General features: G+C 44.0%; 1 protein-coding gene across 2 annotated transcripts in view; it reads left to right on the forward strand.

Annotated features, from left to right (window-relative positions):
* The first annotated feature begins 307 nt into the window (after positions 1–307).
* The window catches only part of plxdc2b (plexin domain containing 2b), a 70,775-nt gene continuing 57,308 nt past the window's right edge, over positions 308–13,774 (forward strand). Inside the window, exon 1 of one of the 2 annotated variants that reach the window (XM_061666300.1) lies at positions 308–722. In XM_061666300.1, coding sequence (XP_061522284.1) covers positions 641–722 — 82 coding nt within the window. In that variant the 5' untranslated portion in view covers positions 308–640. Of the gene's footprint in view, positions 723–10,303; positions 10,360–13,774 lie in introns of those variants that run through there. The other variant, XM_061666301.1, reaches the window with a different exon arrangement.

Consider the following 13,774-nt stretch of genomic DNA (forward strand, 5'->3'; position numbering starts at 1 on the left):
TGGTAGTTGGCTAGTTAGCAAGCATATACAGTAAATAATTATTTGTAAGTTGTCCGCGCTAGTTTGGTCACTTAGCAACAGTTAGATAGATAGATAGATAAATAGATAATTTGTAATTTCTCTACTGCAGTTAGCTAGCTTAGCGAAAGATGAAACCGCGAATGGCGGTAAATGGTTCGTTTTCCGGGTGTGTTCTCGTAACATCGCAAACGCAATCTCGTTGGCTGCGAGGGCGTGGTGACGTCACACGCGCACTTTCTTTTTCTCCAGGAGCGCAACATTGGACCTCACACGCGCGCGCGCACACACACACACGCACACACATCGGAGCACACCGGGAGAGCACAGATGTGTTCAACTTTTCCCTTTTGTCACATTTGAATATTTCATTCCTATTTTTTGTTCTTCTTGTTGGTTCACTTTGGAAGCGGAGGCAGCGCAATTGTGTGGGAGCAGAAAGCACCTCCGCGTGGAGGACAAAGCAGGTTTTTTTTTCCCCCTTCTTTTTTATTTCCTCCGGGAAGACGAAGGAGAGTTGCGGGGTTCCGCCGCCTCGGAGGAGTGGAGGATAACGGGAGGGGGGGTGGGGGTGGGGGGGGTGGGGGCTAGGAAGACGACCACCTCTCGGATATCCGTGGACATGGCGCTGGAGAGGAGACTGGACCTGCTGCTCGGACTTGTCTTGCTTGTGCAGTGTGTCCACGACGCCGGAGCCCAGACCGGTGAGAACCGACAACAATGCCACCCCAACCAGACACACATGCAGCCAAATGCAGAACTGCTTAGTTACAGTACACTATACTCCATCATTTGCTTTCTGTTGCACTTTGCTGACTTGAAATGACATGTATGAGTGAAAAAGACGCTGTCATGGTAATTGTTTTTCCAAGCTACTAACGAGAAAGATTTTACAGACCATATTGAGTGTATTAACCCCTCTTTGTGGTCTTAATCGTGCAAGTAAGAAAATATGGGGAAAAGGCAAAACATATGGCTGTTATAATCATAACATCATCATCACCCTAAGCAAGCACTGAGCAATTCATTGGTTTACAGCTAGGGGTTGGACTAAATCCATGAAAACATGATCATTATTATGGATTATGGATTATGTATGTGGCAGCATGTGGAACTAATGGTTGGCATGACTGCCTCGCAGTCATGAGGTTCTGGGTTTGAATCCTTCTTTCCTCCCATATTCCCAAAACAGGCATGCTAGACGGCTCTGAATTGTCCATGGCTTTCACTGTAATTAATGTAATAATTATTATTGGCGGCGAGTCCAGGGTGTACCCCGATTCTTGCCTCAAAAGTCAGTTGGGATTAAGTTCTTTCTTGAGGACTCGTGCTGTAAAACTCAGATAGAGTTTAGGAGGGGCTTTTTATCACAGTTTTTTATTTTTTATTTTTTAAATTAACTAAAAGTGCATCCAAAACACTGCAGCTCTGCTTAGCTTTTGGTTTTGACATAACAGTGCTCCCATGTAGTCCAGCGACTTGAAAGCGCATCCGACAACACTGTTAGAGGACTAAAACGTCACTTCCACATAATATGTCTCAGGATCCTTTTCAGGAGCGTAATCATTCTTCCTGTGCGGTACATGAATGCACCTTCACCTGTACTGTATTCGAGACAGGGAGGTCACGTCAGTTGTAGTACCCGGAGAAAAGTTGTCATCCCAACATCAGCACGCCGCACACGACAGCCTCGTCAGCCCCCGCCCCACCCCGCCTCCGCCACGGCCCCCTCCCTCCTGGAGCATTTATTGCCGCCAGTGCATTTTCACCAGACAGTGGTTCGGTGAATATGTTCAGCCGCTGACAGCGACTGTAAATTAAAACAGTGTGCGAGAAGCCCACCCGCCCCATCCCTCGCTTTTTCTGGGAGAGATGCTATTGGGTGGCACGTGTGTCGTATTTATGCGCCAGCGTGGTTTGACAGTTCAGTCAGTCAGAATGCGGACCGCATTTGAACGCCCTTGCAGGAGGCAGATGGGCTGAGTTACTCAAAAGAACTCTCAACTGCATTTTTTCTTCTCCTATGACTTGCCCTTGTTTGTTATGTAGGACAATATTTTTAGATATCTGGCTGAGGTGCTTCCTCACTCCTAGACTGGAACAGGCCCCGTAGACCAGTCTTCTCTCTAAAACACCCTGTAAAGGGAATTCAGAGATAATTCAGATGAGATTCAGATAATTGCTGGAAATGTGCTAAGACTATATAGTACTCAATTGTGGAGAGATAGCATCACCATTTCAGTGTTCCCAATTGTTTGGGGCGTGGCTAAAATTAGGCCCAGTGGCGCACTTGGTCCCTGGCATGAGTTGCCCGTCCCCCACTATATAAGAACTTAAGCACCTTTGTTCGTGTCAGCAGTTACCGGGCACAATTGCAACATACAGTTAGCTAGCTAGTGTACCATGGGAAAAAAAACACATTGTGTCAAACGGTACCTCTTTGTGGAAACATCTGGGTGAAATTACACAACATCCTGCCAGTATAATTCTTTTTTTTAAAAGATGTGATTCTCAGGAGTGGCACCCAAAATTGGAGCTGATTTCCAAGATAATTTGCGACCCCATTGGAAAAAGAGATGTTCCTCTCGGGCCTGGAATGCGCCGGCATGTGCAATGAGCGTGAGAGCGGCGGTGGCGAACGAGAGAGAGCGGGAGAGAGAGTGGCCGGTGTAATGATGTGGTTTTCTTTAAATGCCTTTGCTCAAGGCTGTTAATGTGCTAAGATTGCGGCGGCGTGTGGATTGCACCCGGATACACTGTAGTTTAGCGTTCCTGAGATGTTTGAGAGTATGGGACTTTCCCATACTGTAACCATGCATCATGCATTGGGCGACCACTAAGCAGCCCGAAATGTATGTGAGAAGTCGGGGCCGTATCGAAATGCCTCTGAGCTCGAACCACCCAAACACCCCCCCCCCCCCCCATAATCTGGTTATGTGATTTTAATATGCTGCGATTGGCTGGCAACCAGTTCAGGGTGTACTCCGCCTCCTGCCCGGTGATAGCTGGGACCCTAGTGAGGAGAAGCGGCTCAGAAAATGGATGGATGGATGGATGGATTTTAATATGAAAAATATATAAATCTATAATATTGTCTTTTACAAAACCATACAGTAATGACATACAATGAAACAGTTTTTGACACATTTACTGCTTCAATTCATTGTGCTGCTTCTTCTGGTGTGCGGACCTTGGCCATCTGTGGGGCGTATAGCAGACATATACATATACATGAAGCAGGTCAGTCGCTGAAGTGAGTCAGTTAGTCGTAAGTTAGTTGTTCTTTGCCGATGACAAATAATCTATACCTCTGAGTTTACTCATTTTATCTGTCTACATATGTTGCGCCACCGTTTGTATTAAATTTTCTGTTGCTTAAAGCATTATAACAGCGATACCTGGCTGATATTCGTTAGCCTGTCTATGGCATTTACCATTATGTGTGTGAGGTGGTTAGGGTTAAAATACACAATGTATAATTGTCTTTGTTATATATCTAGTTTGCGAGTGGCAATAAACAGCTCAAAGAATACTTTGTGAAGTGTTCACTGTTTGCCAAACAGCTGCTGTTGTGAACCGAGTTGACTTTACTGCCCCCATACAGCGCTCATATCTCAAATTGTTGCTCGCGATTCAAAGAAAAGAAAAAGAAAATCAGCTGTATGATGACACATATCTCGAAAAACCCATAAGTTTGTTCACTCTTATCTCAAGGCACCACTGTAAACCAAAATAATAGTCTTGTCTCAATTTTCTCGAAAATGTACATACATTTTTTTCGTCTGCTGTCTGACAAGGAGCAGAATGGCAAAAAATCACTACAGGTGTTTGATCCATGAATCGAGTAACACATTTCGAAGAGAGACCTCTATGCCTTTTGTGACTTTTCCAGTCTCTCTGTATACAGTATCTGTTGCAACCTGCTGATGAAACGCTATGATACTCTAAGCTCAGTGGCCTCTTCATTCTGAAAACATCCTGTTTGAAGCCATGCAATGGTGAGGTACTGTTGATCCATTTTTAGGTGTTGTCTTGGTCTCATGATGTTATGATGTCAACAGCATGATGGAGATTTTAAAACCAATTTTAATCGAACCAGGATATTTACTGTTCCAATCATGGCTCAAACACTTGTTGTGAACTTTGTTTGTTCAGCATGCAAAATTTAAATGGAAGAGTCACAGAAAGGTATTAGAAGTGTATGTGATTGGAAATTAAATAGCGATATTTTGCTGTTCCGCTCCTTGTTAAAGAACAGCAAGTTGTGCAAAAACACTGAAAGAGTGAAAGTGCATGAACAAGTTTAGAGAAGGTCAAACAAGTTAACCTGCTAGATTGCATTCTGAAATTTCACCGGGAAGCCCTAACCTTCGGTAAGTAGTGCACTTTTAAACATAGACACAGCCATAGCTCGGTTCTTTATTGCCCGTCTGAATGACCTGCTGAAAGGGTCTGCTGTGAATGCATCACTGGGGTTGGGTGCTTTGAGTGTGGGGGGATGCACGGACAGGATTGGGGAGGGGGCGGTTTATTGCGCTGCCCTCCACGACGGCCACGGCGAGCCTCGCCATACAACCCAGAAAGAGGGGCTGTCACCCGTACCAGCATGGAGCAGCAACATCAGGCCGGCGCATTAGTCACGCCCTGGAACCTCGACTCTCCCTTCCACGCCCACTCGGGCCGCTGTGGAAAGAAGCTCAGACGGGGGCGGCTTTAGAGCTCAGGAGTGGCACGCTGGGGTTCAATAGGCGCCCGAAACAAAGAGCCAAGAGGCCAGTAGTTAATGAAACGCAGCGCAGTTAAGCTCCTCTTCAAGTTTGCATCATTGTCTTTTCATGTGGGCTCGCCAGATTCACATCTCCCTGTGGTTGCGGGATGTGCTCGGCGCAGCACTCCACTTTCAAGGCCCGCTTGAAAAGGTCACAAGCAGGGAGACTTGTGATGGATAAGAGTTCAGTGCGCGATGACAAGCAATTTCCGCCCCTGATCAACATCTTCTCTTTTTCCCCCCACAAATGATTGGAACGCGCCCGCCTCGCCAGCAGCCTGCTGCACCGCTAGATATTTCGTCATTGGCTAGAGAAGAATAAAAGTCCAATTTTGGAGGAAGGATAAAGCCTACTAAAGCGGGGTACACATACTGCTCTTATAGCACAACACACACCTAACGATAGCACCACCAATTATCATGAGTCTCCTCACCCGAACCAGCAGAGGTGGCAAAAGTACTCAACTTTGTATTTATCCATCCATCCATTATCTGAGCCACTAATTCTCACAAGGGTCGCGGGAGTGCTGGAGCCTATCCCAGCTATACACCCTGAACTGGTAGCCAGCCAATCGGCAGGGCACTTTGTATTTAAGCAGTAGAAAAGTACACCTTTACACCTGTATGTGGAAACTATATTGTTAGTCCCTGAGTGCTCCATCAATCAGTCAATCAAGATCTCAACCATGGTTGACTTTATCTCTCGTCTTCCTGACTGGATATTTTCTGACATTGCCAGATATTTTTGTGAGTTTACTCCTGAATGACATGGCGATTAAATATCACATTTGTAAGGGAAACTGGCCTGTGGGGCTGAATGTTTTCTTTGAAGGACCCTTGGAAATGGTCAAAATGACATCGATGGCTGCTTCAAACATAAATGGAAGACTTTCTGTGTATTTACAGGCATGGGTTTTTGAGAATTTATTTTTGTTAGTACTCCCATTAGACCTTCCTTTTAAAAGTCATGTTACTAAGGTAAACTGGCTGAATTTTTTAATTTATCTCAAGATTCAAATTAATTTTGCTGGTTGCATTCCTTAACCAAAGAGCACTGACGTCCGTATTATTGGGAAACTTTTATTTTGAAGGTGGTTTTCGCCGCGAGTTGGTGACCTATTACCGTAATGCTTAGTACGAACAAAATTAGGGGCGGCTGGCTTGACTGCTACTACAAAGTGACACGCTTACGAAGCACAGTTTAAATTGTAAGCTATCAGTTACGCGGAGGAACACGGGCATCGAGCAGCCGCGAGAGAATTCAAGATCAACAAATCCATGGTTCGCAGGTGGAGGAAGCAGGAAAACGAGCTTCGCCAAGTCAAGAAGACAAAGCTGAGTTTCCGTGGGAAAAAAAGAAAAACAAAATGCGGAAACAAGGTGAGGTGGCCAGAGTTGGAAGACCAACTCGAGCAATCGATTAATGAACTCCGACCACTGGACATCGGTGTAAACAGGGCGTTCAAAGTGAAGTTGCGAGCGGCGTGGGAGCGATGGATGACAAATGGCGAACACAGCTTTACTAAGACAGGGAGGCAACGCCTGGCGAGTTACGCCACAATTTGTGAATGGATTGTGGATGCTTGAGCTAACGTGTATGCTTGCACTGTTGTTCAAGCCTTCGTATTTCTGAGGAGCCGCACGGGACTGACTCGAACCTGGCGTGTTTGATTGAGAACTTGCCCAGATGTTCATTGCGGATACAGAACATGAGTACTTTGATGGATTTGTGGATGAGGATTGCTCAAAAAATAACGTGAGTACATTGTTAAATACAATAAAGTACAAACGAACTCAGTTTTGCCTCCGCTGCCTTTTTAAAAACATTGTTTTAGCGTGCATGCATGCTACCGTATGTTTTAAGATAGCGTATGTTTTACCATGCCTGCACTCAATAATACGTTGCACCTTATAGGTGTTACATACAGAAATAGCCCCCGTAACTGAGACTGCGCCTTTTACCACGGTGCGCCCTATGGTTGTGAAAATACGGTATATTCAAGCAAGCCTCGTCAGAATCAGAATCATCTTTATTTGCCAAGTATGTCCAAAAAACACACAAGGAATTTGGCTCCGGTAGTTGGAGCCACTTTAGTATGACAACAGACAGTCAAATGACAGAGAATACTTTTGGGGCATAAAGACATTGACAAAAAACAGTCACTGAGCAATAAATTATTTGCTAATTGTTACGTTGTTATAATAATGTAGCACATGCTTTCCACACGAGCAGATGGGCTTTCAACAGTCTGTCATTCTATTTGTAAATGTATTAAATTTACATCGTTTACTTTGTTTTGATTCAGATTTTCTAGCATGTTAGCATTTTCTCTATTCTCATTTGAAATACTACCCAGCTACTTAGCAGGATGTCAAATCCTTATCAATGCACCTTTGCACTTTCTCTCCTCTGGTTGATAATTTTCTATATGTTAGTATACAGACTGTTAGCCTGTTGGCTTTTTATTTGTAAAACTCCCCACATACAAGATATAAAATACTTATATACAATACAATGTGTATAAGAGAGTTCTGACCTCAGGTTGCTATCTAGCTTTACGTTAGCATGCCAACTATTAGCACGTTAGCATATGATCAATCTTCTTCTAAAATACCACCTACTACAGTGCATGATTTAAAACCCTCATCAATCTGTGTTAGCACCTTTGCAGCCAGATTGCTATCTTGCTACATGTTAGCATACCAACAGTTAGCATGTTAGCATTATCAATTCTCATTTGAAATAGTAGTGCACTACAGGGTATGATGTAAAATCCATACAATGTGATAATTTCTGACCCGTTGTTGTCTTGCTATATGTTAGCACGACGAGTGTTAGCATCCTCCCTATCTCAATGGTCCGAGGCCATATAGAATTTGGCTCCGGTAGTTGGAGCCACTTTAGTATGACAACAGACAGTCAAATGACAGAGAATACTTTTGGGGCATAAAGACATTGACAAAAAACAGTCACTGAGCAATAAATTATTTGCTAATTGTTACGTTGTTATAATAATGTAGCACATGCTTTGCTAAAGGGTTGCTCAGATGTCATGAGATCGTGCAGGTGTACTTAATGTGACCCACTGAGGGTAAAATTGTAACCTCAGTCGGAGGTCATTTTGAATAGAATGTGATGCTGAATATAACCCTGTTGAGAAGATAACAAGAGGAGGGTTATCTTCCTAATAGGTTTATCTTAAATCCGGACTAATTAAATATAAAAATCCCAAAGAACCGAGCCAATCCAACAGAGATGATGCTCCTACGGAGTTATCCCTTGCTTCACTGAGCAGTGAAAGCAGTCATATACAAATGGTGAAATTTCGCACAGACTTGCTGCACAGGCATGTAGCAACATGCCGTAAACTTTGCGGCTGACAACTTGCTTTGTGGACAGACCCGAATGGCCCCCTCCTGCCGGGTTCAGGATATGAAGTCTGAATGAGGGGAGGGGGGATCTCGGTTATCCAGCGGCGTGCGTTATCTTCTTTCAGCATGCCTCCGTTTCATGGCAACAAGGCATGTAGTTCTTGGTTCTCCTTCATCGAACGGCTTCTTCAGGCTTAGTGTGGAGGAGGAGGATTATTTCCACATTAAGAGATGCTTTGAGCTACAATGTGCATGCTCAGGATTTTCTAAACAGAATTGTTCAGAATGTCTTTGATTAGGTTCGGGGTTCGAAATGCGAGTTCGCACATTCGGCCTGTGCTTGCGTGGGTTTTATGCGCGTGCTCCTGTTTCTTCCGACATTCCAAAAACATGCATGCCAGGTTCTTTTAGAATTCTGCTTCAAGATTGTGAATACTTGTTTGTCCTGTTCCCCCTGATTGACTGGCGACCAGTCCACGATGCATCCTGCCTGTTGAAGCAGGTGCAGTCAGAGAATAAGACACAGGGGGTAGTCTTAATTGGTCATTATTTGCACACGTAATGTTGTGTGGATAGGTGCTCCTTAAACTCACTTGAATATTATTAGTATCGCCATACCCACTTTATTAAAAACATAAAAATCATCCAGATTAATTGAAAGAGTTGATTTTCCCAATTAGGTACATTTCTTCTAACGCTGGCCCTAAAGTTGGCCTGCCATGACTCACTTTTTAACGTCTGCAAGTCATTTGCAAAATCCTATCCTCCTTCCTCTCGTTACCATGAGACATAAAATACTTCGTGACAGGTCGACCGAGTATCAAGCGTGAGATCACTCCATCTGGGTTTCGCATCATTGCCTCTTATTTAAGATATTAGAGCAGGTTTCCGCCGCAGCCGTGGTCGCCCTGTTTTTGATTCTGTTTACCCAAAAAAAAAGCCGGGTGTCAGAAATGTAAAATTACAGCCATCAAATCCCAGCTACAGCACGTATGTTGCTCCAACGTGCCATCTTTGAACCCCTCTGAGAGTCGTTTGTGGTTAAGGAGTCTGAAATCCTACGTGCAATAAAAAGACATAGTAGTAGACATAGTAAAAAGCATCATCATCTAATAAATGACTGTTTGGTCAGTATAAAATGTTTAACTCTGATAGCACTTTAATTTGTCAGCCATGAAAAAACAAAAAGAATAATATATTCTGTAATCTTCAAAAAGTTAAATGGAGGCGACGAGCCTTCTTGGTTATTGACGATGCATTACCTGTAATCCAGGAGACTGAGAGCCGCAAGAAAATGGACTGCTGCAGCAAAGGAGAGACTGTAGAGTATGATATTGCAGCCTCAAGTAGAGGCACATCAATGTGTCTCCATTATTGCAATTTCTATGACTTCGCGATGACCAAAATGCTCGGCCAATCAGCGACTATGAATACCACCTCGTCAATTGTGTTGAGATGAGTCGGTAGTGTCCAGTGGATAAGGGGCATAAGGAGCACTGGCCCTTCATACCAAGACTCTGTTAAGGTCGTACCCTACAAATAAAAGTGACCTGTTCATGTCTGTCTGGTAGGAGGCTCAAGGTTGGACCAGGCCTGGGATCCCCTTAGGTGTCCCTTCAGGTCGTAGAGAGTTACTGGGTATCCGGATTAGCTTTTGTAGCTAGGCCATAAATATACAACAATCAAATGGAAAACAATAAGTACGGCAGTACTTGAATGTGCCTTGTGACGACGTATTCTTACCCCAGCTGCGCCTTTCGTAACCTCGACATGCTGTATGTCGAGACCGCTCGAAACCCAGGACTCCCTGTTTCTTTTCAATCGTTTCGAAGCAAGGGGTGACTCGTGGCAACCCCAGTGTCTTTAATTCAGCCTGTGACGACCAAGCACATGCTCGCTGCTTTAACTTGAGAACATTTCTCAAGAATGTGTCACTGTCTGCCGGGCCGATTGCCACAGTAAGAAACAGCTCAGATTCATGGGTCCCCCTGGGGAATTTAGCCGTGGACATCGTCATCTGTCATTTAATATGTTTGTAAGAGAACGTCAACATGGTTGTGTGACTCCAGTCCGCAGATGAGTTATGAAGATTGAAAATCTGCAAGGCTCAGTCTGTTCATCGTTTGACCGTTGTGGATGAAGGACTGCCAGGGAAGGGTGGATAAAGGACGAATCCCAGAGGCAGACTGAGGATTGCAGAGGTCAGGTTTTTTTTTTTGCATTTGCGCGTAACTTCGCACGAGCTTGACCATGTGTCTCCTAAATGAGAGCTGCAGCTGTAAACAGCAAAACTTTGGCAGCTTGCTTTCATCCTGTTTACCACAGAATCAAACAACCTTGACAACGCAAGTCCAGACATGTTACAGATGGCCAAAGCAAACCAAAAACAAATTCGTTTTTTTTACCCGGTGTTGAGGTTGCTGTCTTAGAACAAAGGGCGTCTTTGAGTTATTGTGCTGGGCTGCAAGGTGCAACCGCAGGTTTCTCACAGAGACGTCTGGTTTCACTGCTCGTCTTCTCCGCGCAGGTAACAGGAGAAGCTCAGACGCAAGCATACCCGGTCGGTGTGTTGTCATGAGTCTATGGTGTTTCTTTGTGCTGGCTGATATAATTGAAGGCCGGGGTGTGGTGGTAGTGATTCAGAAGGCTCACATCGTTTCAATAAGCTTCATAGATCACATCAGTAATTTGGCAAGTATGCAAGCCTGGGCCTGGTTGCATGTGGCATCTCCATCAACAGCAACTATTTGCTATGAATAACTGGGTTTGGTAACATTAACATTCAATGCAGGATCAGTACCCACGACCGCCCACTCTCCAGTGACTCACCTTAATTCTCATTTTGAGAAATTCTTGGAGTCTTACCAGTTCCATTCATCAATATTTTTTTGGGCAGTGGAGCCCGTACCAAATGACTTATGGGAAAAGGCAGATGACACACTGCCTGGATTGGTCTTCTCCAAACAATTTTATCCAAGATGAGACTGATCAGAAAAAGAACAGACCACCGTAGCAAAGTGGGGCCTAATCTAATACTGTAGTCGAAACACCATGCCCGGACTGGTCTTCAGTCTATTGCAAGGTGATTGTCAACGGGGTATTGAGCGGGATTTACTCCCTCAAGTCATTTAGTTCTTGCTTTCACCACTTCTTTCTTTAAATTATATACATTACCTCTACGGTTAAGCAGGTATGGATTATATAAACCTAAACAAGGTCCAAGTACAGTATATTACCTTTCCACATCTCTACTCGGTTTTCACTTCAAAATAGTACAGTGGAAAACTACGAAAATCATTGTTTACCAGAGGAGAACTCCTGTTTTTGCTTCTCACCTTGTGGCTGTCAGTAAGGAGGTTGATTTTTTTTTCCAAGAGGAGACTCTCAGCAGCAAAAAAAAAAAAATTAATTAAATAAATAAATAAATACTGCTGCAAAATGCACACTGTGGGTAGTAGAAAGACCCTGCCTGGACTGGGCGTTTGTGAATGGGGCATTGACAGGCAGTAGATCCTATAAGTCAGTTACGTACTATGTGAACCACTACATTTCCTGAAATATGTAATATTACCTCTTGACAGCAAGCTTGACTATTATCATATCCCCGATTGTGTTGTACAAGCTCAGTAATGCCCGTTATCCTTCACTTTGTCCTGACTCGCTCACCCACATGTAGTAAATTTGCTTTCGGCCCTTGCAAACGCATTTTAATATGACTCAAGTATCAATATATCTTGTTCAGCTCCAACCTTAACCTATTTTTCTGCCTTGACGAACAAGCCAGGGTGAACAAAACATTCTCATTCTCAACTTCAAAGCATCCAATTATAATTTCACTCCATGTTTGCGCAAGTGCCCGTTTGTCAGCAGCTGAGAGGACTATGACTCCTGATTGACTCCTGATTGAAGGTCTTCAAACACCTGCACTCCAATAGCTCTTATTCCGACGGCTAACAAAATTAGCGTAAGCTGTTTAATTATCCATTCATCTACCCATTTTCTACACCGCTTATACTCATTCGGGTGAGTATGTTATTGATACCATTGGGTATCAATAACAGGTCCTTCAGTAAAAGGCCAGGGGGCGAATGCCAGTGTGACAAACTGTAGAGGACCTCTGAATCATTAATGACAGTGAAAGAAATATTTTTTTCTAGGGTTATTTTGTTAGAGACGAAGGAGGGGTTTCATTTCACTGCTGCCCCCCACTCACCCAAGTGATCGGAAGCAGGCAGGTGAAATTATCGATGAAATGCCTTGCCAGCTCACCATTCACCCCAAAGGCCTCTGGGACTGTGCATCATCGCATTAGGAGCCTGCACACTGCCAATTTTGGTGAATCCAAACATAAATAGTCACCTGGATCTAATTTGACATCTGCAATGCAATAAACTTACCTCTTGAGTTTTAGCCATCCATTTTCTGGACCGCTTGTCATCCGCCGGGTGTATTATAAGAACAAAATTGGGGAAAACGTGTGCTGGTTGTCACTGGTGCTCGGGAGAGGACTTTAATTCAACGATTCCCTGAGGTATGTTCACGCACTTTTAATACGATACGGCTCGCAAGCAGGCAACAAGACGTTATGTAGCCTAGCCAGCTAGTGCTAGCGCTAACGGTTGTACGTAAACATGCCAGCGTTCTGTCGAATCATGCTCTAAGGTTTTGGTGTGTGTGATTGAATTGAATTGAATTACAATGAAGTAATTCATTTACAGTAAGCTAGCACCCATTATTTCTGTCATGTTATAAGGTTGGTTTGACCTGAATACATGACCTAAATAGAGAATACCTTTGAAGATACTCAGTATAGTCTATGAACAAGTCATTTAAATAGACAGATTGCTCCATCTTGTGATTGGCTCCAAAAATCTTGATCGCAAAAAAAAGGAACTTCTATAGCGCTTGTCTTCATTCGGACCATTGTTGAACTCGAGCCTTTCCCAGGTTACTTTGAAAGAGAGTACACCCTGGACTGGTCACCAGTTAATTGCAAGGCACATATTGACAACCACCCATTCATATTCAAATTGAAATGTAGAGTCACATTTACATTTATAGTCTGCAATGAACCGAGCATGTATGTTTATGGTATGTGGGAGGAAGTACCGAGAAAATGTAGAACCAGCACTGACCTCCTCCCACTGTTCTCCTGTATGCCTGTATGTGCGTACACAAGGGCGATAAACACATTGACGCGGGCGGTGTCGGCTGGTGCTGCTGCCAACGGCAGCACTTGCCAGGAAGCCGCAGACAAACAGCGCGGCTCGTGTGCAAACACAAAGACAGGCACAGGCCCATATGGGGGGTCTTAATGGAAGCGAATGCACAATTAAAAGGGCTCATTACATCTTCACCTCATAGTTCAGGCATTTAGGCTCATGAATGCAAAGACAGATTCTGTCACGCAATATTGAAAGACAAAAAAGTATTGTGCCAAAAAGTGAGCGCTGGGATCTAAAAAGCACCCTGGCTAAATCGTAGATTTTTAAGTGATCGTTTTTACAGCAAACAGGCAAGTCGGAATTTAGAGTTGCGCACCTTTTGTGTAGTAAGATGTTGTGCAGCAACATGCCGGGGAGCCAAATTAAAGACAAGAAGAAGATGCGGAGGTCC

Source organism: Phycodurus eques, chromosome 21 (genome assembly GCF_024500275.1).
Source record: "Phycodurus eques isolate BA_2022a chromosome 21, UOR_Pequ_1.1, whole genome shotgun sequence".
Classification (NCBI taxonomy): Eukaryota; Metazoa; Chordata; class Actinopteri; order Syngnathiformes; family Syngnathidae; genus Phycodurus; species Phycodurus eques.